A 26045-nucleotide genomic window follows, 5' to 3' on the forward strand; every position below is an offset into this window, starting at 1 on the left:
ACTTTTATCACCAAACTCAATTGTCAAATTTATTAATGTGCATTATTTTTTTAAGATATAAATTTAAACATCAAATGGTGAATTAAATTATCTATCTCCATTTATTTACCATCCAGAGGTAAATTGATTTTTTGAATGTATATTACTTTTTTTCTTTCTATTTATATATATATATATATATTTGATCGGAAAGTATATGAGAAAATAAAAATAAAAATAAAAATAAAAAAACAAAAATACTCCAATTTATATCTGTCTCCTTCTATTCAACGGAAGAAAAGGATCGCCTCCTATCACATGATCCACATATCGCATTTCAAATCAGACGGCTGAGATCAGCGGCTTGGATCCATCAAACGTAAGTTTATTTCTACCTGTGGTAATACGCGATACCGATCCAACGCCACTTCCACTTTCTCTTCCTTTTCTCTCTCTCTCTCTCTCTCGCTCTCTCGCGCTCAGCGATTCAAGGACCAAGGAAGAGCCTCTTCGGGTCTCTCTCCCCTTCGTTGGTGAGTTTGTCGAGCTCAACGATCAGAATCTCCTTCGCACGAATCAGCCTCAGATCCCGATCCGTTTGACCTCCCAGGCGAGTCTGTCGTAGTTCGATTTGCTTGTCTCAAGCCTCCGAGTCGCATAGAAAGACGATCTCACGAGTCGAGAGAGTCTCTGTCTTATCCAGCTCCGAATCTGGCCTCGTGTAATCAATTCGACCGCTTGTTGTTTGGGATTGCAGGTTTGAGCACTCGGATATGGATGAAGAAAGGAAGGAGCGAGAGGATCGGGTTGGGAGACCTTTATGTGATTTTATAATAAAAAAATCTGTATTTTTAGATTTTTTAGGGGAAAACTCGGAGATCTAGGGTTTCCCATATTATTTTCTTTCCGGGTCTTCTCGTTTTATGCGAGAGTGGTTGTTTGGAATGGATATCGATATTGTGAGGGATGTGGCGTCGCTCGACCCGGAGCTGCTGCAGCTCCCGGAGGTATCTCAGATGGTTCTTAAGGAAAAACCTAAGATAGCCGAGGAACTGTTCTCCCAGTGGCTTTCATTGCCTGAAACAGGGAAATTGGTACGTTTCATTTTCTATGAGCATTTATGTAACTGTTAATGCAAAGAACTCGTTTTTGTTCCTGAATCAGCAACTTTTAGTATAAGTCATCAGCTATTTATTGACAATGCTTTTGTTGGTATAGGCATGACTTGGTATGTCAGAAAGCAAGTTAACCTATTTTTCATCTTGGAAGACTAGTTTTGATTCTGAAGTTAATGCATACGATTCCTTGCAATTTTAGAACAAACATTTAATTTTTATCTATTTATAACACAGGCAAATGCTTTTTAAGAGCCCATTGACAAAATTTAGGGTCCACACTGGAATATTGTCAGTTTCTTTAATCTTCCAGATTGAGTCAATTGGATGAATTCATATGATTAGCACAGCATCATGATGATTTGTCCAACTTGAGCATTTGGATGCCAACCATATATTTTCTTTGAAGGGTAATTTTATATGATGCTTCTACATGCCATTCAATGAGCCAAACAGGAGAATAATAATGCTTAGGAATTATCATGAGATTGGTCAATGGTAAGGCTGCTCATTGTAGAATAGAGGTTTAGTTTTATGCAACCATAAAATTGCATCTTGATCTCTTGGCTGAAGTCTTGTGTATTAGGAGTTCAGGATCACCTATTTTATAAGGATGCAATGATAAAGTTAACATAGAAATACCAAATAAAGTGGTAGAGCATTTATGTTGAAGACAGGCAGAAAGACTGATGAGTATGTTCATTTATGAAATATTTCACATGTACATTTTATTGGTTGTGCACAACTTTTTCTATGTGCATTTCATAGTATTTGCTAATGTGCACATTGCTATATTTCAATGCGCAGGATTTTGTTGATGATTGCTCATATTATGAAGAGAACGCAAACTTTGAGATATCTTCTTTTAAGATATTGATCCAGATTCATTTTATTTTTCTTGAGGGATATGGAAATAAAAATTCAATTCATTTCTTTCTTGTTATTTGCAAACTACAAACTTTCACTATGGGTCTTTTTTTTGTTTGAAAAAAATAAACAAATGATATTCAATTGAATTATAATGTGTAAGTGGTATATAAAAAAGCATATGTAGGTGCATATGTGGCACATTGTTCATGTTTATTTAGAAATACAATTCACTTTATTGAAAGCCATGTATATAACATTGTCGAGCTGAAAAATACATAAGTTTATGTTTACTAGAATTATATCAAATTAATCAACCTAGGCTATTGATACAAAGAAATTATATTTTTCACTTAATAATTACTTTAATCATTGAAAGCAATCAATAAAACATTTTCCATATGAATCTAAACAGTATGTATGACACAAAACACATAACATATAACAATGCATTCAACTAACACAATCAATAAACAAAATATACATATCCTAAATACTACATGGTTTATGTGTTTTGCTTGTCTATTTTGCAAACCTTGGTGTAATCTTATCAAACCAATATTAACTTGTGAATTACTTGGACGTTAATAGGCTTGGGATTAGTTTAACCTAACATAAATTTTAACGTTACATTGGAGGATGCAATGTGGCCTTCGGCACATAAGCCCTATAATTTCAGTTTGAATGAGAGATCGATCAGTGAGACTACCGTCAATGATTCTATTGGTCAAAGCGGTTGAACTCGTTGACCTAGCAAATGATGCCGTAATTCATTTTAATAAATATCTTCCATATAAATTCAATTAAAAATTTAAAATTCTGATTAAGTATTTCTAAATGTAAAAAACCTATTTACAATAAGTTTAGAGTTTAGGACTATATTAATTCTATGGTATATATTGAATAAAATCCCCATCATGTGCTAATTTTGAATTATAAATGGATGTAGAAAATGGTGGAGCATCAACACCAATGGGCAAGGTAAGGAATAGAGACTAAGGAACAAGAAAAATAAACCTTGATTTGATCCAGCAGCATTGTTGCCATGCAGAATTCTCCTGCTCTCACATGCCCTCTCAGGAACTCTATCTAATCTCTCATGGCAAGGTGTTGGCCGTGCTTAGGGTTGTGACACATGGAATTTGAGCTGGCTTTGTTTCTTTGGAAGTTCGTTGACAACCTTAGCAGTGTGTAGGTGTCTAGCAAACTCGAGTGACCTTATGATAAAAATAAAAATTGAGGGAAGGAGCCCAATTTGCATGCTGGCCTATTTAGCCACGTGGTGATGCCTCTCAAATCTACGTTCAAATTGGCAACCTATTGTCATGTTGAAGTCATCTCCTTTCTCGTGTCATCATTTTCTTCTTCCTCTCTTCATGCAACATCATTGATTTATTATTATTTTTTTCTTCCTTTCTTCAGTCGCATGTTGTCATCAATATTTCAAATCAATGGCAGTTGTCGACAATGATTGTTATATTACACTGAAAGCAGTCAGTGGTGGAATATCATATAGTCTGTTTAACTTCAATTTCAAATGAACTGAAATATTTGTGTGTTTTTTTTAAGGTGACATAAGAACCTACATTTGTGTTTGTTATAACCATGATCAATGTGCTCCATCAATCATATGCATTTATTATAAAGAATATTTTACTCTTTTATATATTATAGGATATAACAACTATTCAAAGTAGGGTAGAATCTTTTTAATTGTTTTTATGATTTGATATGATTCCTGATTTGAAAATTCACCAAAAATGATTCATTGAATAGACCATATGGCAACCTTGCCCCTTTAGTCATATGACCTTAAGTGTGTAACAATCATGGAACTCTTGTTTCACAGACTCTCATTTGTGTTTTTTCTTTGATTTCAGGTGAAGTCATTGATTGAAGATGCAAAAGGGGGTTCACCTCTGAATGTTCCAGGCAGTTCATGTGGTTCAAATTCTGTTGGGAATAATTCCCCGCCTTCCATGTTTCCCGCTGGCAGTGTGCCTCCTCTCTCACCTAGGAGCACATGTGGATCTCCCCGTTTTTTGAAGCGTAACTCAAATGTTGGGCTTTCACCTTTTGGTTCTCCACTAAAATTAATTAGTGAACCCGTCAAAGAAGTTATACCTCAGGTACTGTCTGTTGATCTGTTTTTCTTAGTTTGCATATGCCAACTAAAAAGGTTTTGTCTAGATGGTCAGTGATTTTCTATGTAACTGATTAATTCCATGACAGTTTTACTTCCATAATGGCCGTCCGCCTCCAAAAGCATTGAAAGAACAATGCTTATCTAGAATTGATCATCTTTTCTTTGGTAACATGGATGGGCTACAATTACAAGGTATATGCATTCCCAATATTTGCTCAGGCTATTAGTGGTTTGTTATTTTTCTAAGCAATCATTGGGACGGTGTTCTTTTTCTTTACAGAATTCAAAACTGTGACAAAGGAAATCTGTAAGCTACCATCATTCCTCTCCACTTCTTTCTTCAGAAAGTGCGATGCTGGATGTACCGGAATGGTGTCAAGGTATGTAAAGGAAGACTACAGACTATTCTGCATTTTGTGAGCTTCTACTATTTAATTGTTAAAAACTTACTGTATTTGTTTAGTTGCATGTCTGTATTATGCTCTTTTACTCTTTTGCACAAAGTTGTGGAGGTTTGTTGGCTTGTAGGCTGAGCCTTTTTTTCTTCTCCAACTTTCATTATTTGTTTTAGGAACCTTAGTACTGATGGCTGACTGTTAACTTGCTAGAGCAAATACACCTGAAATACAGTGTCAGTGCCTACCTTCTAAGTGGTGATCCCTTCTACTTTGGTTTCTTCACATCCTACAATAGTCGTATTGACATATATGTTCAGAACAATATCTCCCATAAAATTGTGAATAGGTAATATTTACTACCAAAATTTACTTGATGGACTGGCTTGGGTGGTGAATCATAATAACATACAGATGCCTAACTCTTGGTTTTTCTTGTGCTATATTTGCTTTAAACAGCTGCATTAGAAATTTTCTTGGATTAAACTTTCAACCTTATAGTTCAAAATTTGTGTTATTCTAAGTTATGCATTGGATTTTAACTGCAAATTGTATTCAATATATTAAACTCTTAGTCAACGGGTGTTGACTCCAGTTTCCTAAGCATGACATGTGGCACCTGTTCATGCATCTATGGTCGTGTGTGGGCTTATCTGTTAGAGAAAAAAAAACTTGGATTAAACTTTCAATCTTGTTCAACATTTGTGTTATTCTAAGCTGTACATTGGGTTTTAACTGCAAATTCTATCAATATGTTAAACTCTGAGTCAACAAGTGCTGACTCCAGTTTTCTAAGCATGACATGTAGCAACTGTTCATGCATCTATGATCGTGTGTGGGTTGGGCTCATCTGTGAGGCCTTCATTCATCAAAAGAAAAACAAAAGAGCAACACAAGGTCCACACACATATAAGTGAATGTGGTTTTTTTCTTTCAAAAAATGAGATTTATTTTACATTAAATAATTTTTATTTTTCATTTTTATCATCAATAAAAAATAAATGAAATATGATTTTTAATTCTAATAAAAAATCAAACTGAATAAAAAAATCAATTTGAACTGTATTTTATCATATAAATTTGATTTAATTAGGATTTATCAGCTCATAATAAAATTTCAATTAAATTTTATGGACTATGTAATAAATGAAGTAAAAAATTAATATTTGATTTCCTTTTTAATTATATAATAATATTTTGAATATTGTTTTCTTATAAAACCAAAAATAAAATAGTACTTTTACTTCAAATAGAAAAATAAAGTAGAACAAAATAGAAATTGAATAGATTTAATTTATTATCATATTGGATACAATTGATCAAGATTATAAACTAAATCATTATGATCGGTATAAAGTTAATGTATATATTTACTATCAAGATTTTTTAATAATTAAATTTATATATAATTTATTTTTTCAATATAAAATTTGACCTATAAAATATTATATTTAGAAACATATTATTCAGATATAAATTTGATTAAAATCAACCTAAATTAAGTTAAATTTTATTTTATAAATTTATATTTATTATTTTGTAATTAAATATATGTATATTCTTATTTTATTATTAAATTAAACAAATTTACATGCATGCAGGATGTTATGTGTTAATATTCCTAGTCCAATTAATATGCTGTCATTGGCACAGTAAGAAAACAGAACATAAATTGATATACTATTTACTAAAAATTTTTGCACGTATATCGTGTGGGTTATCCACTAGTATAAGACTATGATCCATATCTGGCAGGAAGCAAACAGGACCTGACATGAAAAGAGATAGGATGTGCTTGTTTTACTTTTTTCTATGGGGAGTAGAAGTAACTGGATTTTTCTCTATATATGTAAGGGGATACTTAATATGCGTACTTCTGCAGGGCTCTTTTATCATTGCTAATATATTTTTGATTTGTTGAAAATTATATATATATATAACCTAGAGCTTCATGCTGGCCTGGTTTTTAACTTTCCAGGGATGCATTTATTGAATACTGGATCAGTAGCAACTTGATGACAAAAGATGTAGCTACTCAGATCTTCACCATTCTGAAGCAAGCTGACCGCGGTTACCTTATTCAGGTCCTTCTCTTGTCTTTATTCTGTAATACATGTAAACTATGTTTATAGAACGATTTACTAAATTATTAAATGATTGGTTTATCAAAATATTGATTTTAAAATACTGATTGAGTTTCAGGATGATTTCAAACCTGTATTGCGAGAACTTTTGGCAACCCATCCAGGTTTGGAATTCCTACAGGGGACTCCTGAGTTTCAGGATAGATATGGTACGTCCTTGTAATAATCAGATCTGAACTTTGTTCTCATTATTTTGGCTTTGGATGTGTTATTTGACTAATGATTGCAGTGCTTATGTTCACACATATCAAGCTTGGTCATATTGTTTAATAGTTCCAATGGTTGACTGAACATTTGTATCTGTTTTATCTTTTCTTGTTGATATTCTAACTTCTGTTCTTGAGATTAGAAAGCTAAATCAGTTGTCTTTCCGAGTGTCAGATGCATAGAGTTACCACCTCATCTCAAGATAAGCTTAGTCATAGATCGTGGTGATTGTATGATTGAATTCATGTCCATCATCTGATCATAAAAATTTCCAAGTGAAACTGGACTGATTTACTATGTTTAGGCCATGTTCACAAATGTTCTCACTATGCATTAGAAGTTTCTAAGATTTTTAATGCAATACCAAGAACAACTCAATTTACTGAAGAGAAAAAAACAATATTGATTGGAAGATGATTCGATGCAAGACATTCTAACCCAACGACATCGGCTGGTTATAAATGCAACTTGGTCGTAAAGAAAGCTTCAACAAAATCTTCAAATAAATTTAAACATTTTTAAAAATTTAATATAATAAAAATTTCTAAACTAAACCCTAATTGCATTGTTCTCCCTTGCCATGAGTCAATTATGGGAGTAGTATGATTTGTCAAGAGTCAAGACTTGTGATGCCTTGCATAGTTACAGAGCGGGTGGTCAAGGGGTTCTTCTATAGGATATGGTTTTGGCGCATCTTGTTAGATATCAATGATTAAGTTAAGCATCATGCATTGTACTTCCTCTTTTGTGATCTGCACTTCTATGTCTAGGAGTTCTTTTCAATTGAGTAGTTATCTTTTAGTTCTTTTATGAGAAACTAACATTGATTGCATAACAATGATCCTCTCAATCATAATGGTCAATTATGATGAGGGAGAAAGAATTAGCATCAAATTGGAAGGAGTACGACCTGTGGGCAAATCAATAGACAAAGAAAGAGACTTAAATGCCCCTCAATATAATATTAAATTCACTATATTGAAAATTAGATTAATATTTAATTTATGTGGTAAGTTAATTATATAAGCATCAGGTCCTATTTTTCTCACAATGCGAAAATGACCATTGGAGTGGAGTGAACATGAAATTTTTTATGGGAGGTTTTAGGAAACATTTTAAGGCAGATGCAACATTTATGGAGTCTATTACACTATATTCTTTTTGTTTATGATATGCGTCGTTACATAGTTTTATTTCCACACTTTGTATAAGTATAGAAAATACTAGTGTCTTTTCATGTGTCATCAGTTGCATGTGTGGACAGGGTGGGGCACACTACTTCTACAAATTCTTCATCACCATCCTTCAGTTTCTAAAATTTCATTGTTTAACTTCTTCATCACTTTTCTGAGTTGGGAAGGATCTATGTGGGCTTTTTTATGACATGAGATCCTACTATGACACTATGACATATATAATATTGTACTCTTTGGTTTGTGCAAGGATTAAGGTTAGGTCTCTTTATGCTTCTTAGCGGGTTGTCCTCTACATGTTGGATGAAGTTCCATGACCAGTTAAATGAGGTTTTTCTAATTGAGATGTGCTATAGGATGGTATGGTTTTGGTCTCGTTTGGAATGTAGAGACTTTGATGGTTTGCTCGAGTTCATTGGCCTTGTGGCAGACTTCTAATTAATGAGGGGAAAATAGCTCAAATTCTTTTTGGACTTTTGGCCTAAGTTCACTGATAAAGTAAATAAGGGCATCTCTAGGGTATTGTCTAGCTTTATTGTGCATGTTGGTTCCTTAAACTTAGGTATTCTATTACACTTGGGGATGCCTATTTTAAATTTACCTATGTTTGAGCTTCATTTTGGCAAATTGGATTAGTTCCATAGGGCTCTTGTTTACCAATCAAAATAATTCTTAACCTTGACCAAAAAGTTTATTTGTTTGGTTCAATTCATATCCATTCAAGTGAATGACAATTTCAATTTGTTGGATGTCTGCATTTGTGGTCGCTTTGTCCTGCATTTTGAAGCTAACCACATATTCAGTATCAGATTTGCTGTATGCATTTAGTCCCCTATTGGAAACTCTCAGGCAACCAGTTTTTGAAACCATGGTTACTTGGTAAACATATAAATTTTATCCTCAGTTGTCAATTAAACAATTTATACAGGATCTTCAAGTATTATGATTTTATCCTAAAATTTAGTATTTGTGAAGTATTGGTTAATTGCCGAGGTAGTAGTTTTATATCATATAATCCTACAAGCCTGTATGAATTTTTAATTGCTAACTGTAGTGAAGTACCAAGGTCATATTATATGTAAGATGGAAAGTAGGAGAGGCTAGTATCACTTATTTCGCTTGAGTTTTTAAATATAACTTGGCATCTTATTATGCTAACGAGCATGTAGACATGTAGACTTCCTCCTTGGCAGTCATCACCTCATCAGTTCTTTTAACAAATTGTTAACCTTGGAATAAAATTGTCAGCATGTCTAAATTTGTGCATAAAGTTATGATATATGAAGGTTGAAGATAAAATTGTTACTAACCTATAGTTTGTGATATACTAATTAACCTATAATTAATTTAAACAATTGAAGAATGAATAATATGCTTTCTTAAGCGGCTTTTCATTTAATATTCATATGTATAGAAAAACATTAAGAACCTATGGATTTTGATGGATATCTTGTAGTTTCTGATTGATATTCTGTTGGAGGATTGGTTTGGAGGCCTAAATTCATCCTATTTAATTTCTGGTTATTGTTAATGGTTGTAGGTCTCATAGTTCTAAATACTTGTCCTTGTCTGTGTTGTATGTTCAATATTGGTATGATGAAAACTTAATGCTTGCTTCTAGCATTAGAAAACAGCTGCAACTTCTTTGATTATAACTTTTAGAAAGCAATGCTACTGTCTCTGTCTTTTTTATCTGATTTTTTCCTTCTTTTGAGTCTGAATCTTCTTTCCAGCTGAAACTGTCATATACAGAATTTTCTACTATATGAATAGATCTGGCAATGGTCAACTTACCCTAAGAGAATTGAAACGGGGAAATTTAATTGCTGCAATGCAGCATGCTGATGAAGAGGAGGATATTAATAAAGTCCTGAGGTGACTTCTTGTACATCCTTTTTTTACTTGAAATCTTGATATTGTTTCAATTTATGTTCTGTCCTAATTATTTTGCTTTCTTTACTTGTGAGTGATTGGTTATGTTTATTCTTCTCAGGGTTTGTCATTTGTTATGAAATATGATATTTGTTGTTTCTGGTCCCCTGGCACAGGTGAATGAGTTGAAGATTTGTAAAGTTTGAGGGAAAGAAAATAATTTATTGCCCTTCATCTAAATGGGTATATATAACTTAAAATATCAATGTGGAACTAGAACCACAACATCAATGACTCTATTAACCTATAATACCTCTAACATGATTGACTATTGGTGTTTAACTGATTATTGGTAATGGAGTGCATATTTCCCTTCTTGGTGCATGTGAGGCCTACAACTTTTCTTACTTTCTACTAACTAGCATTCTTTCAAGGAGATCCTTGTTCAGAGCTAGTATAGTTAAAACTATTTAATTAGGATGTTTGCAATTTAATTTGTTTCTATATTTTTGAAAGAAGACATCAAATTGTTTGCTGCATCTACAATTATATTCAATGGAATATTCTAAATTCTAAAAGATTTATATGTTTTTAGTTAAATCTGCTGATTGTTGCATGCCTGCTCTCTGTGTGTGTTTTGATCTCTTAAAAGTGAAACTTGGTTCATTGATAAATCTTGAAACAACCTTGCAGTGAGATGTGGAATTGACACGTGATTGTAGAAAGGGCTAGATACAGTGTATGGCTGTTGTTTTTACTCCATATAGGGGGTGTTTGGTTTAAGGTTCCCCAGATGTAAATGTTCCATTGAGTTCTTGAAATTTATGCAATGGACAGATGATGGGTGTTTGGGTTTAGATGGTGAATGTACATATGCGGTTGGGGTAATTGGAAATTAGGGGTTGGCAAAAAGGATCTATGGAGGTCCTTTTTGCCAACCTGAAAGTTCAAATTACACATCTACCCTTCTGAAAAATATATATGAATTTTTTCAAATTTTTAGTAAGGGTAAATAAATAAATGGACATCCAAAATACAACTCAACTTCATATTCACCAAACACTCCATTTACATTTACATTTTCTCAACCCCAACTATACATTTACATATTTTCAACCCCAACTTTCCGTTGAAAAAATACAACTTAAAACCAAACACCCCTATAATGTGAACGAAAAACTCATTTGTGGTACGGGGACGTCAACACATTATTGAGGAATCTTACAAATAACTATTAATTGTTTATTTTTGGTATTGTTAGATCATTTTGATTTCACCATAGATGTGCTCTAGTCTATTGAGTATGGATGTCTTGATTGGTATCTTTCCTAACAACTCAATGTTTGGGCCTAATGATCAATCAAAGGTCAAATGACATTAGACTAGGGGATTACGAATTGATAATTTTCTATATCGTTAGATCATTTTTACCAAGTATTAGATGTACTTGTCTATTATGAGTATGTCTTGATTGGTTTATTTCCTAGTAACCAATTTAGGAATGAATGATCAATCAAAGTTCAAATGACATCAGACTAGGTGTTCTGGCATCTAAATTCTAATAGTTTGTGCTTTCAATTTAAACCTCAGATTAAATTCATGTTTTGGGCTTGGGTTAGTCTTTTACTCCCCCAATCTTTCTGCCCACATATAAGGGGTTGTGTGAAGATTATACAAGTCTAGATTTATCCTGATAGTTTTAGTTATCTCCTTAGCTAATCAAATCTAATGTTATATTTGATAAGAGGAAAGTGAGGAAAGGCCATTTTCTAGATTGCTGGCTCACAGAATGTCTTTGTACTGATTAATTTCATTCATTTACTATTAATATGGATAAATTGGTCAGTAATATTATTTTATAAATTTCTAGCCAAAATGGTCGATCTGTTATTGTGCAATTGTAAACTGAGGATGATAATTCCTAATTTTCTTACTGATGTTATTGCAATTATAATTTCCATTACTACCAAATGGTGTTCAAGCTGCTCAGATACTGCTTGAGATAAATTTCTCTTTTTTTGTTCGATGTGATTCATCTGGAATTTATTTCCTTGTTATGAAAATTATGAGACTCTTGTACTAAAACAATACCTTCTTCAAGCTATCTTGAATACATGAGTCTGATCCTTTGGAGCTGGTTAAGTGAACGCAAAAATCCTTTACAAAACCTTTGGCTAACTATGATGATATTATCATCTTAATGCTATGTTACTTGGAGGGAAGGGGAACAGGAGGTGGATGAAAAAAGGAAGGATATGAAAGCAGAGAGGAGGGGAGAACTGATTTTTTTTAAAATTTTTTATTATCTTGTTTCTTTCCAAGGAAGGAAAGGGAGAATAGATTAAAAATTAAATTAAATTAAATTATTCACAATCTGTTGAGAAATTTACTGAGCAAACAGGTGCCATCCTTCATATTCTCTTTCCTTTTCTTCTTGATTTGGTACTGAAGTGGTGAGAAAAATTGTACATATTTTCTCTTGCTTTTCTTCCATCCAGATAAACTAAATTTCCAGTTTTCCTTCCCTTTAATCACCCATTTCTTCTTCTTTTTTTTTCCAGGAGCCCTAAGTGAACTCACAATTTGTTGTAGAAGTGTTATAGAAAGAACAATTTTTTAATTGTTTTCTACTTTAGACTTGATAATAAGAATTAATTTTACAATGAACAGAAAAATGACTTGTATGTCCTGCTCCTGCGGCTGCAGGTACTTTTCGTATGAGCACTTTTATGTGATATACTGCAAGTTTTGGGAGCTTGATACAGATCATGATTTCTTTATTGACAAAGAAAACCTTATCAAATATGGAAACCATGCACTGACTTACAGAATTGTTGAAAGGATTTTTTCACAGGTTTGCCCTTTTTTTTCTGTTGATTCAGGTTACTAAGATACTATGATATATAAGCTATCACAAATTGTATTCGTTTTTCTTAATGTGTTTGCTCATCTAGATTCCCAGGAAATTCAAAAGTAAAGTTGATGGCAAAATGGGCTATGAAGATTTTGTGAATTTTATACTAGCAGAGGAGGATAAGTCATCCGAGCCTAGCCTCGAGTATTGGTAAGTTACAATAGTTCCTCTTGTGATATGCATTGCTTGGTATATAGTTTTAAGTGCACAGAAAATAAAATAATACACTCATATACTAGTACCTCAACACCTAGTAGATAGTTTTCTAAGATGGAGCATTGATATCAATAAATGCCCAGCTTGTTACACAAAATAGAAAAATCAGTTCAGGGAATCATATTAAATAGATTACAATGGAAATTATAGATCGTGCATGCTTAAGAGATGTAGAACTGGTGATTTTTTTAGAGCTGTGATGCAGAAATGGTGACTTAATTTGTGTTTCTTTAGAGGGCTTTAAAGAATATAATCTTCATAATTCCTCTCAAAATATGCTGGATATAGTTAGCCAAAAGGGTGCACAGAAAATATAATAATTACAAAAATATTAAGACTTTAGCACCTCTTGAAAGGCCCAAGTCATGTTGGGCCAATTGGCATGGGCCTGATTTTTTATATTTAATTCTTTTATTTTAAAATTAATAAAATAGTAAAGATTCCAGAAAAATAAAAATAGATATTATTAAAAATGATTATTTTATTAGATATTATTAAAAATATTTGATACTAATAACATAGTAATAACTTTAGAATATTGCAAGTTAGGCTTGGCTTGAGGGCCGCACAAGTGTCACCTAGCCTTATTGGGGTAGGGCTATGCCTAACACAACCCATGGTGTGAGTCCCTGGTCCTTTTAACATCACTAAATTGAGTCCATGCCTAACACAACCCATGGTGTGTGAGTCCATGGCTAACACGAACCATGCCTTGTTGATGATGTAAGATGTAGGGAGAGCAAAGAAAACACTAGTTAATTAACAAAATTGAAATTCAAAATATCTGACTGTTACCAGATATATAACATTACACATCAATGGAGGGTCACATAGCTGACCTTGAGATTAACATGGCTTTTTGGTGAAGATGATGTGGTAACTTTTCCCATGCCTAAAACCCATATTAGACTTCATGTTGTGCGGTTATTTGTTAGCAAATAAATATTTACTTTAAATCAAGTTGGAATTAAATGAAATCTAAGATTCAAATTTTAGTTGGCAACATATTGAAGTGTTTGACGAGGGCGTCGAATTCTTCTTGCGGGGGTGGTTTGTTAGACCCCAACTTGAAGGTTCGACTGGGCATATGGATTGGGGCGCTGCTCCTTTGTTCTAGCCTATTGGGCATGTGCGCAAGGCATGCCAAGCAGCGAGACTTGCAGTAGCGCAGGGGGACTGCCGAAGCACAAGTCATGCAGGAGGTAGACATGACAATCATGTAAGACATGTAGGCAGGGTATGCTAAGCAGCGACAAGGGTTACGATAACGTGCGGGGGTCTGTCTAAGAACAAATCATGCATGAGCAAAACTTGGTGATTATATGAGCAGGGCATGCAAGCTGGATGTGTCAAGCAACAATAAAAGATGTGGCAACATGCTGGGTTGTCTAGGCTCCATTTATTGTGTTGCATTGCATGTGCTCACTGCATGGCATTGCTCGCATTTCCTGCAAGCCTGCTTGGCTAAATGCTCGGACCCAACACGTCCAATTCTCGCACCTGTTTGCCATAATCCAAGTCTGCATGCTGCCACATCTTTTATTGCTGCTTGACACACCCAGCTTGCATACCCTGCTTGCATAATCACCAAGTCTGCCTCCTGCATGACTTGTTCTTAGACAGACCCCTGTGCACTGTTGTAACCCTTGTTGCTGCTTGGCATGCCCTGCTTGCATGATTGCCATGTCTGCCTCCCGCATGACTTGTGCTTGGGCAACCCCCATGTGCTGCCTCAAGTCTCGCTGCTTGGCATGCCGTGCCACATGCCCAATAGGCTGGAACAAAGGAGCCACGCCTCAATCCATATGCCCAGCCGAACCTTCAAGTTAGGGGTCTAACAAACCACCCCCACTAGAAGAATTCGACGCCCTCGTAGAACACTTTGATATGTAGGCCTCCCGCTCCAACATATTGCCATTGGCCTTGCTAGTAGTGTCTGTGGCAACCTCTACCATCCCTTCAAAATCAATAATTGAATTCAACAAATGTAAAGGATTAACAAGAGAAACAACTTTCTGTTCTGGGCAACTAATGCTCTCTTCTGAGTTGTCACCAGGTCAATTTCTGCCTTTGAAATTTTCCTGTGCGGCCACCAAGTTCTGTAGTTGATTCAACCCCCAAACACAACACCAAGGCACAAGAGAATGTCTTTCTCGAATACGACTAACACAAATCACAAGCAAGCAACACACAATGTACAAGAAACTTTCCAACCTTTATTATTCACAATAATAACAAAGGAATACAAGTAGAACCTTATAGACTTGCTCTCACAAATTCCTCATGATGTGCCTCTCCCCTTTCCAATGCCTAATCTTGCCTATTTATAATGCATAGGCAACGATTACATTGGCGGTTACATAGTGGTTACACGGTAGCTTTGCCAACTACCTTTCTCACATGTGCAAAATTGCTTGTCTACATCACGCTGCTGCCTTAGCCCTATGCCAAGTGTCAGCCTGCACGCCTTGTGCTTTGACCTTTCATTATGCTACGTTGGCACCATGCCAAATGTATGCTTGCACACCTTGTGCATGACTTCCATCATTTTGCTATTTTGGCACCACACCAAATGTTAGCCTGCATGCCTTGTGCTTTGCCCTGCCATTCTGTTACTTTGGCACCATACCAAATGTTAGCCCGCACGCCTTGTGCTTTGCCCTGTCGTTCCGCTACTTTGGCACCACGTCAAATGTTAGTTTGCACACCTTGTGTTTTGCCCTATCATTCTGTTACTTTAGCACCACGCTAAATGTTAGCCTGCACGCCTTGTGCATGACCCCATGATTCTGTTGCTTTGACACCATGTCAAATGTCAGCTTGCATTCTTTGTGCATGGCCCAAGCCCGCATTGCGTACTTAGGCTAAATAACTCTTGTTGTTCCATCTATTGTGCTGCCTTGCATGCACCCATCGTATGCCATCGCTCGCATTTCCTGCAAGCTTGCTTGGCCAAATGTTTGGACCCAGCACGTCAAATCCTCGCACCTGTTTGCTACAATCCCTGCTTGCATGCCTTGCATGATTGCCATGTCTGTCTTCTGCATGACTTGCGCTTGGGCAACCCTCATGCGCTGCCGCAAGTCTCACTGCTTGGCATGCCTTGCGCATATGCCCAATAAGCTAGAATAAAGGAGCAGTGCCTCAATCCATATGCCCAGTTGAACCTTCAAGTTAGGGATCCTAACAAACCACTCCCACGAGAAGAATTCGACGTCTTCGTCGAACACTTCAGTATGTAGGCCTCCCGCTCCAACATAGTCCCAATGACCTTGTTAGGAGTGTCTGTGGCAACCTCTACTATCCCTTCAGAATCAACATTAATAATTGAATTCAACAAATGTAAAGGATAACCAGAGAAACAACTTCCTGTTTTGGTCATCTAATGTTCTCTTCTGCCAAGAGAGCATTTAATTTCTCTCGATTCGAACATTCCCTTGCTAAGTGAGGCCCATTCCATAAGAAACAACCTTGATTTTTCAAGTTGTTCTTTCCTTGGGAGACAACATGATCATTCCTGCCATTCCGTTGATTGCTACCTGTATCATTCTTCCATGCCGCTTCCTTATCTTTTCGACTGTGCATTGATTTGGAAGGCGACGAAGCATCCAAACTATCTTTGTTTACATGGAAATTGACCAAGGCATCGACAACAACAATAGCACTAGGAAGATCTTTCACATTCTACCTTCGAAGCTCAATCTGTGCCCAAGGTTGTAAACCATACAGAAAGTCAAAGACGAAGCCATGTGAGGGCTGCCTTGGGCTATAGCCCAGTGCTCACGTGGTCCAAAATAAATAAGCCCCATGTAGCTTATTATTATTTATATTATATTAGGTATTGAATTTTTAACAAAATAAATAAATTAATTAATTGAATCATCGAACACGAAATGAAGGTGTTAGATTAAAATCGGATTGGGGTTGAACAAAATCCATCGGGTAGGTGCCAAGATAAAAATATGTTGGTCCAAACTGGAATTAATTTGGATTTGATTTGGCCAAGTTATGGTTGACGCGTTTAATTAGATTAAATCGGTTTAACCAATTTAAAACCAATTAGGGAATTTTGAGAAAAATAGTGCCTCGCTCCCACCGCCTCACAGGCAAGCCTCCATGCACCGGCTTCTTCTTTCTGATCTTCTTTTTTTTTGATTTTCTCCTTCTTATTTTTTTTCTTCCCAACTATAACTCAATTGTTTTTCTCTTCTCTTTCTCCTATAGTAGTTCTTTGTTCTTTTTTTTCTTCCTCTTCTCAAAAGTTGTAGCACTCATTCGTCCTTTTCTTTTGTTGTTTTCCAACTGACCAACAACCCTAGTCCTTCCTCTCCAACAAGAGCAACCCTTGTTTTGTCTTTTATTATCGTTGGAGCTACCTGAAACCATCGAAAAAGAGGATAAAATTTTCGTTTTCTTTTACTTTCATTCTTGTAGTTGTTTTTGTTATTTATTTATTTTTCCCTTGGTCAGTTTAAGCAAACCAACAATAGTTCTTACTGTTCTGTTTGATTTATCTTTTAGTATTTTGGCTTACTTTATTTCTAATCTTCGGCCAAATGCCAATAGTGGGAAGAACAAGTCACCATAGTAGTTTTTCATCCCATAATAGGAAGCTCCAATTTTTATTGTCTAGCCTTGTTGTCCTTCGACCTAAGTCCAGCAAACAACAAATAGTTTATTTGATAGTAACAAATATTAAATAGTAATTTAGAATATATCGAGGTAGTGACATCAATATTCGATAGTAACAGATGTTGAATGTCGCCTTTGGAGAAGACAAAAAGCAATCGGCTTTGCTGCCTGCCGGCAACAGTGAAATGAGAAAGAGGAGAGTAAGATGTTGCGGTGAAAGTAAGTATTCCCATTAACTCTAATTCAAGCCTCCCCTAAGTATAATTTCTGGATCCGTCCTTGCAGAAAGTTATATAACTTGTTCTCCTCAGACATATTCTGAATATCTAACATCAAATAACTGAATTCTTTGACATAGTCCCCCATAGAACCCTTCTGTTATTTATACAAATAATGATGTGGCATTCTTTGTTGAGGTTGCAAGTTTTAATTTTGACCAAGTGGATTATGATACTAAATCTGCTCATTGTTGAATGTCGAATAGACAACCTTTTTCTTGCAAACTAAACTGTGAAAGCACAATTAAATTTTTAAAAATTCCGTCAGCTCTTTGTTGTATTAACGTGTTGTGTGCAATTGGGGGGTTCGATGCACAAAGGTGGTTGCTATTGTGATGAGCTAGCGATAGTGATGCCTTGGAGCGAGCTTACAATTGAAAGCAATAAGAATAAGATAGAGGCGACAAGATCTTCATGGTGTTACTATAAGTGCTCGTGGCAGTGCAACGTGAAAAGCACAAAATACTGTGCAATTTTTTTTTGTCCTTTCCCACTCTCTCTCATTCACTTTCTCCTTCAATAGTATTTTCTTCATCTTGGTTTTTTCTAAATTTGCTATTTTTTCCATTTATGTCTTTACCTTTTTATTTCTAACTCTTTTTTCTTTCTCTTTCTTTCGTCACTTTTTCTTGCTTTTCCTGTTGCGGCGATGTACCAAGATGACAAGATGAAACCGAATCCTATTAGAACTCAAGAACTGATATAAGTAGGGAAGTAATAATGATGGTGGAATAAAAATGCAAAAGGTGAAGATGAAAATAGATGTGCAGAAGATACGGTGAAGGAAATCATGTGTGTAATGATAAATATAAAATGAAATCATAAGAAAGTGCAATTATTAAAGAATGATCAAAAGAAACAAATTAAGTATTGAACTATGAAACGTCATGGATAAGAGCGGAATTGAAGCATGAGGATGATCGATAATGGAGATAAGTAGTGTCAAAATCTAACCACCAAACTTCAGACTCTGATATCAATTGAAATAGTATCAAATTCAAACCATTGAAGCTCCTAAAAATTTAGGATGAAGTCGATGGAGCAAATAAGGAAATAACCTCACATGCATGAAAAATTCTCATACAAAAAAGTCAAATTAAATATTATATTATTTAAAAGATTGAATATTATATACTCTTTTTATAACTCCACTCAACATTAAAAATGGAAATAAATATTCTCCATAAATAAAATATATTAAACGTAACTTAGTAGGAATTATAATTAATACCTATTTATTTCAAAATAGAAAATATTAATATCTAAATAACAAGAATTACATCTCTAATTTATGGTATATGCTCAATCCTAAATATTTTTAAATTTATTTTTATTTATTACTGATATAGAAATCATCAATATTTTAAATTTTTTAGTTAACTTTATTGTGATATTTGTTTCCTTATTTATAATTATCTATTTTTTAGCAACTATTTGCCACAATAGTCATTCAATAAAATCAAAAGATTTTTTTAAATACTTTTCTTAATACTTGCTAAACACGAATAATTTGTTTATCTTTTTCCATAATATTTACTAAATTTATTTATAGAGGAAGTTGAGAATTGAGATTATAAATATGAGCAAATTGACACTTCTACTCACAATAAGAAATCTAATATTTTACAATGGAGCTGAAAGGAATGGTGGCTCTCTCTTTCCTTGTTTTCTTCTGCATCATTAGTGGTATAATCTCGATGAGGTTTTCTTGATGCATGACCATTTGATTTACAATACATATGATCCTAAGATTTATATTATTTGTTTAAATCTATTCTCAGCTAGAGGAATAGATGCAGAGCTTGCAAGCGATGGAATCTCTAATATGCAGGTGAACAAGAAGGTTGCAACTGAAGAGTTGTGGCGGAGTGCCATAGGGTCGACTCCTCCGAACTGCAATGGCCAGTGTAATGGTTGCACACCATGTAGAGCCAAATTGATCACTGTTCCACCGACAGCCAGTAGGAGGCTCTTGCAGAATGTTGTCTGGAGGTGCATTTGTGGTTAGCTAGGGTCATAAAGTTTATATATTTGCCTTTGAATAAAATAAAGTTTGTCAAGATGAACATTTAAAGAAGTTGTGGTGGAGTGATCGATTCAATGAACCTGGTTTCTATTAAATCATTTAATAAGAAAATAATATATATAATAAATTAATTTTAACACTACAGAATAATTTATATAAAATTTATTATAACTTAATTTTATAATTTTTTATTTAAATATTGTAATTTATAAAATTTTACAAATTTGAATTACTCACACCTCTTTCTATAAATTATAAAATTTGTCATAGGACATCAAAAGTCGTTACCATTGGATGGGATTCTTTTTATATTAAAATATTTAAAATTTTAAATTCTAAAAACATATAAAAAATGTTATTCAAAAATAATATAAATGATATTTTTAAAAAATAAAATATTAGTAACAAATAATAGCTTTAGATATGTTAGAATCGATCATAAATGAATCCAACACGTCCAATTCTCACTTGATCGCCATAATCCAAGTCTGCATGCTGCTACATTTTTTTTTGCTGCTGACATACCCAGCTTGCATCCCTTGCTTGCATAATCACCAAGTTTGCCTCCTGCATGATTTGTTCTTAGACAGACCCCTGTGCATTGTCGTAACCCTTGTTGCTGCTTGGCATGCCCTGCCTGCATGCCTTGGTTGCATGATTGCCATGTTTGGCTCTTGCATGATTTGTGCTTGGGCAGCCCTCGTGCGTTGCCTCAAGTCTCGCCGCTTGGCATGCCTTGCCACATGCCCAATAGGCTGGAACAAAGGAGCCGTGCCCCAATCCATATGCCCAGCCGAACCTAAGTTAGGGTCTAACAAACCACCCCCACTAGAAGAATTCAACGCTCTTGTCGAACACTTCGGTATGTAGGCCTCTCGCTCTAGCATATTCCCATTGACCTTGCTAGTAGTGTCTGTGGCAACCTCTACCATCCCTTCAAAATCAATAATTGAATTCAACAAATGTAAAGGATTAACAAGAGAAACAACTTCCTGTTCTGGGCAACTAATGTTCTCTTCTGAGTTGTCACCGGGTCAATTTCTGCCTTTGAAATTTTCCTGCACGACCACCAAGTCCTGCAGTTGATTCAACCCTCAAATCAACACCAAGGTACAAGAGAATGCCTTTCTCGAATATCACTCACATAAATCACAAGCAAGCAACACACAATGTACAGAAAACTTTCCAACTTTTATTATTCACAATAATAACAAAGGAATACAAGTAGAACCTTATACATTTGCTCTCACAAATTCCTCATGATTTGCCTCTCCCCCTTTCCAATGCCTAACCTTGCCTATTTGTAATGCATGGGCAGCGGTTACATAGTGGTTACACGGTAGTTTTGCAAACTGCCTTTCTCACATGTACAAAACTGTTTGTTCACATCACTCTGCTGCCTTAGCCCCATGCCAAGTGTCAGTCTGCACGTCTTGTGCTTTGACCTATCATTATGCTATGTTGGCACCATGCCAAATGTATGCTTGCACACCTTGTGCATGACCCCCATCATTCTGCTACTTTGGCACCACACCAAATGTTAGCCTCCATGCCTTGTGCTTTGCCCTGCCATTTTGTTACTTTGGCACTATATCAAATGTTAGCCTGCACGCCTTGTGCTTTGCCCCGTTGTTCCGCTACTTTGGCACCACGCCAAATGTTAGTTTGCAGCCTTGTCATTCTGTTACTTTGGCACCACACCAAATGTTAGCCTGCACGCCTTGTGCATGACCCCATGATTCTGTTGCTTTGACATCATATCAAATGTCAGCTTGCACTCTTTGTGCATGGCCCATGCCCACACCGTGCACTTAGGTTAAACAACCCTTGGTGCTCCATCTATTGTGCTGCATTGCATGCGCCCATCGTATGCCATCGCTCGCATTTCCTGCAAGCTTGCTGGGCTAATTGTTTGGACCCAACACGTCAAATCCTCACACCTGTTTGCCACAATCCAAATTTGCCTCTTGCATGACTTGTGGTTGGACAACTTGCATGCTGCCACATCTTTATTGCTGCTTGACACACCCAGCTTGCATGCCCTAGTCACATAATCACCAAGTCTGCCTCCTGTATGACTTGTTCTTAGACAAGCCCCCGCACGCTATCGTAACCCTTGTCGTTGCTTGGCATGCCCTGCCTGCATGCCTTGTATGTCGTGTCTGCCTTCTGCATGACTTGTGCTTGGGCAGCCCTCGTGCTCTACCACAAGTCTTGCTGCTTGGCATGCCTTGTGCAAATGCCCAATAAGCTGGAACAAAGGAGCAGCGCCCCAATCCATATGCCCAGTTGAACCTTCAAGTTAGGGGCCTAATAAACCACCCCCACCAGAAGAATTCGACGTCCTCGTCGAACACTTCGGTATGTAGGCCTCTCGCTCCAGCATAGTCCCAATGACCTTGCTAGAAGTGTTTGTGACAACCTCTACCATCTCTTCAATATCAACATTACTAATTGGATTCAACAAATGTAAAAGATTAACAAGAGAAACAACTTTCTGTTCTGGGCAACTAATGTTCTCTTATTCCAAGAGAGCATTTAATTTCTCTCGCTTTGGATAATCCCTTGCCAAGTGAGGTCCATTGCATAAGAAACAACTTTGATTTTTCAGGTTGTTCTTTCCTTGGGAGACAACATGATCATTCCTGCCATTCCGTTGATTGCTACCTGTATCATTCTTCCATGCTGCATTCTTATCTTTTCGACTGTGCATTGATTTGGAAGGCGTAGAAGCATCCAAACTATCTTTGTTTACATGGAAATCGACCAAGGCATCGACAACAATAATAGCACTAGGAAGATCTTTCACATTCCTTCAAAGTTCAATTTGTGCCCAAGGCTGCAAACTATACAGAAAGTTATACAACTTGCCCTCCTCAAACATATTCTGAATATCCAACATCAAAGAATTGAATTCTTTGACATAATCCCTTATAGAACCCTTCTGTTTGAGACGTTTCAACCCATCTCGTGCAATCCACGAGGCATTGTCTTGAAGAAACTGATCTTTCATTTCCTTCTTCAACCGAACCCAAGTGCCAATTTTTTCTTGACCAACATTGGCATCTTCCACTATGCACGTTCTCCACCATAACTTCGCATCACCAACAAGGTACATGCTGGGTTGTCACTTTTTTAGTTTCAGGCATCTTAATAGTCGAAAAGTACTGCTCCATATCGCACAAGTAGTTTTCAAGTTTCTTGGCACTCCGTGTGCCTCTAAAGGATTTTGATTCTAGAACTCTTACTGTAAGACGATCAACTACTCTTTTTGCATTAGAAGCCATAACTCTCCTTAGAATAACCATTCGGAGCGCAAAGCATCATTGTCTTTGCGAATATGAGCAAATTCTCCCATCAGAGAACTCCGAATCTGATCAATAGTAGCCTCCAAATTGATAATCTTTGCCATCAGATTGTAATCAACATCTCCCTCAGGGATAGAACCAATTAAGGCTTCAAGAATTGTAATCCGTTCCCTAATTTTGTGGTTGCCTCCAGCCATCTAATTTATCTCTGATACCAATTGTCACCAGGTCAATTTCTGCCTTCGAAATTTTCTTGCCCGGCCACCTAGTCTCGCACTTGATTCAACCCCCAAAAGCAACATCAAGGCACAAGAGAATGCCTTTCTCGAATGTGACTAACGCGAATGTGACTAACACAAGTAACAAACAAGCAACACACCCAATGTACAGGAAACTTCCCAACCTTTATTATGCACAATAATAACAAAGGAATACAAGTAGAACATTACATATTTGCTCTCTCAAATTCCTCATAATTTGCCTCTCCCCGTTTCCAATGCCTAACCTTGCTTATTTATAATGCATAGGCAGTGGTTACATTGATGGTTACATGGTAGTTTTGCTAACTACTTTTTTCACATGTGCAAAACTGCTTGTCCACATCACCCTGCTGCTTTAGCCTCATGCCAAATGTCAGCTTGCACACCTTGTGCTTTGGCCTATCATTATGCTATGTTGGCATCATGCCAAATGTACGCTTGCACACCTTGTTCATGACCCCCGTCATATTAAATTATGCATACCGAAATCCAACAATGGTTTCAAAGCCACCGTGTGTTCAACATAGATCGTATAAATGTTGCCTCTATTGTTTCTGCATGTGTTACGAAATAGAAGAATTATCGATACAGAATTGTTGGCATTTTAGCATCTTTAATGTTTCTTCATTTGTGATTAAATCATGAAAATAAAATTCTTTGTAGATGCAAGTTTCAGTTTAATGCCCATATCACTAAAATATTTAACGAGAGCTTGTTTTGCAGGTTCAAGTGTATAGACTTGGATGGTAATGGAATTATAACTTCAAATGAGATGCAATTTTTCTATGAGGAGCAGCTGCATCGAATGGAATGTATGGCACAAGAACCTGTACTGTTTGAGGACATTCTGTGCCAGATGATTGATATGATTGGACCTGAGGTAATCTGCTTTCCTAATGTTTTATATTAGGACGACCCTCTAACCAGTGAAAAGCTATAATTTCATATTTTGCAGAATGAGAGCTACTTTACACTGCAAGATTTGAGAGGCAGCAAACTTTCAGGAAATATTTTTAACATCCTTTTCAATCTGAATAAATTTATGGCATTTGAAACTCGTGATCCATTTCTAATTCGGCAGGTTAGTGCATTACTGTGCATTTTCACTAGTTTCAAGTTTGAAATTTCTCCTGTGTTTATATGCTAAATTTAACATTCTGTTTCTGTAATTATTGTTCAGGAACGTGAAAATCCAACTTTGACAGAGTGGGATCGTTTTGCACATAGAGAATATATTAGATTGTCCATGGAAGAAGATTGTGAAGATGTCTCCAATGGAAGTGGTGACATCTGGGATGAATCACTTGAGGCTCCTTTTTAACGAGTTTCTAAAGTAAGCAGCTTTTCTTTTCATCCTTATGTTTGTTCTATGATGCTGTCTTTAAATCTAATGCTCCTACTGTAGAGCACTATAAAACAACACTAGTGTAGTCCAAGTCTATCGCAAAGCTGATAGGGCTTGATACAATGAATGGAATTTTATTGGTTTGATACTGGATACTTGATAAAATACCCTCCATATAAAATTGTTGTGTAATTAATATAAAATTATACAAGCATCCTTTGTTGCTTTCTAAGCTTCGCTTAATAGATTGTTATCAATTCCTAGCTGAGCTAATTTAGATTTTGCCAACCCAAAACTTGTGTACACAAGCTTTATCAAGCCTGGCTGCACTATTCGTTTTCTTATGCATTGGTTGTAAACCTGGGCACAAATTTTGCTCATTGAAGGGTTGAGTTTCTCCTTAGAGTCTTGGCTCATTCTGGATCTGATTCTATACTATTTACGTTTCATCTCCTGGATAGTCCTCTTTCAGATATCATACAGTATTAATAGCAGATAGATTTTGTACTCTGAATTTCTTGCTTTTGACATTCTTGTTTGATGATGCCTGACAGAAGATTTGGTTTTCTGGATGCTTCCTAGAAGCTGCCCTAGTAGCAGCTACGTAACTTGCATCAGACAAAGGTTTGCATCACATATTTCTTTGGTGAAATTAGCAGGCGCGCCTGCTGTAGTTGACTGGTCAACAATTTCGTCGAAAAGGGGTTTTCTTCCCCCACTCTATGTTTCATCATTTTGCAAAGTTGTGCTCTCAAGGCATGGATCATCCTTCTGAAGTGCTGTGGGTCGACCATTCCTATAGCAAGGTAGGCAAGACTACTGTTACTACTCTTCAGTCTTCACCAAAACAGCAACATTTTCCAAGACCAAATCTCGAGTGGATTGATGCTCTCTCCATTGTAGTTGGAACAAGTTACGATCAATTTCTAGTTTTTTCTCCCCTCATTTGTTTTTCTTTTCGCAACGAGTTTCTTTTTGGAGTATAGGGACGCTATATTTCTCTCCTTTCAATCTTTCTTGTGTCTGGTGGTATAACTTATCTTGGTGATTCCCTGTAATATGTTCATTAACCTTGAATTTATAATCATGAGAAATTTAACATTATTGATTTGATTATCACAGTTCATGTAACTCTTAACTGATAAATC

General features: G+C 35.8%; 2 protein-coding genes across 3 annotated transcripts; one reads left to right on the forward strand and one right to left on the reverse strand.

The window, feature by feature from the left end:
* Positions 1-833: 833 nt before the first annotated feature.
* Positions 834-26013, forward strand: LOC141811486 (serine/threonine protein phosphatase 2A regulatory subunit B''beta-like). 2 transcript variants are annotated; one of them, XM_074699516.1, is made up of 13 exons: positions 834-1073; positions 3842-4090; positions 4194-4299; positions 4388-4487; positions 6481-6586; positions 6705-6795; positions 9780-9921; positions 12625-12772; positions 12873-12982; positions 24276-24432; positions 24508-24633; positions 24733-24885; positions 25452-26013. In XM_074699516.1, the coding sequence occupies exons 1-12, from the start codon at positions 903-905 to the stop codon at positions 24871-24873; spliced, it is 1647 nt and encodes a 548-aa protein (XP_074555617.1). In that variant the 5' UTR covers positions 834-902; the 3' UTR covers positions 24874-24885; positions 25452-26013. The 2 variants fall into 2 exon arrangements, with proteins under 2 accessions (XP_074555617.1, XP_074555618.1); XM_074699517.1 differs by having other exon boundaries at positions 25455-26013.
* Positions 22506-23271, reverse strand: LOC141811412 (uncharacterized). Its single transcript, XM_074699461.1, is given in 2 exon segments — positions 22506-23109; positions 23111-23271. Coding segments are annotated over 2 exon segments (765 nt in total).
* Positions 26014-26045: the final 32 nt, after the last annotated feature.

This window comes from Curcuma longa, chromosome 17 (assembly GCF_044706935.1).
Source record: "Curcuma longa cultivar G26 ecotype Majalengka, Jawa Barat chromosome 17, ITB_CL_G26_1.1, whole genome shotgun sequence".
Lineage (NCBI taxonomy): Eukaryota > Viridiplantae > Streptophyta > Magnoliopsida > Zingiberales > Zingiberaceae > Curcuma > Curcuma longa.

Excerpts from the sequence above, each read along its gene's own strand:
- LOC141811486 (XM_074699516.1), top strand. The coding sequence starts at position 903 with ATGCGAGAGTGGTTGTTTGGAATGGATATCGATATTGTGAGGGATGTG. Across the intron at positions 6,796-9,779 it reads TGAGTTTCAGGATAGATATG|CTGAAACTGTCATATACAGA; the intron begins GTACGTCCTTGT and ends TCTTCTTTCCAG. Across the intron at positions 24,433-24,507 it reads TTGATATGATTGGACCTGAG|AATGAGAGCTACTTTACACT; the intron begins GTAATCTGCTTT and ends CATATTTTGCAG.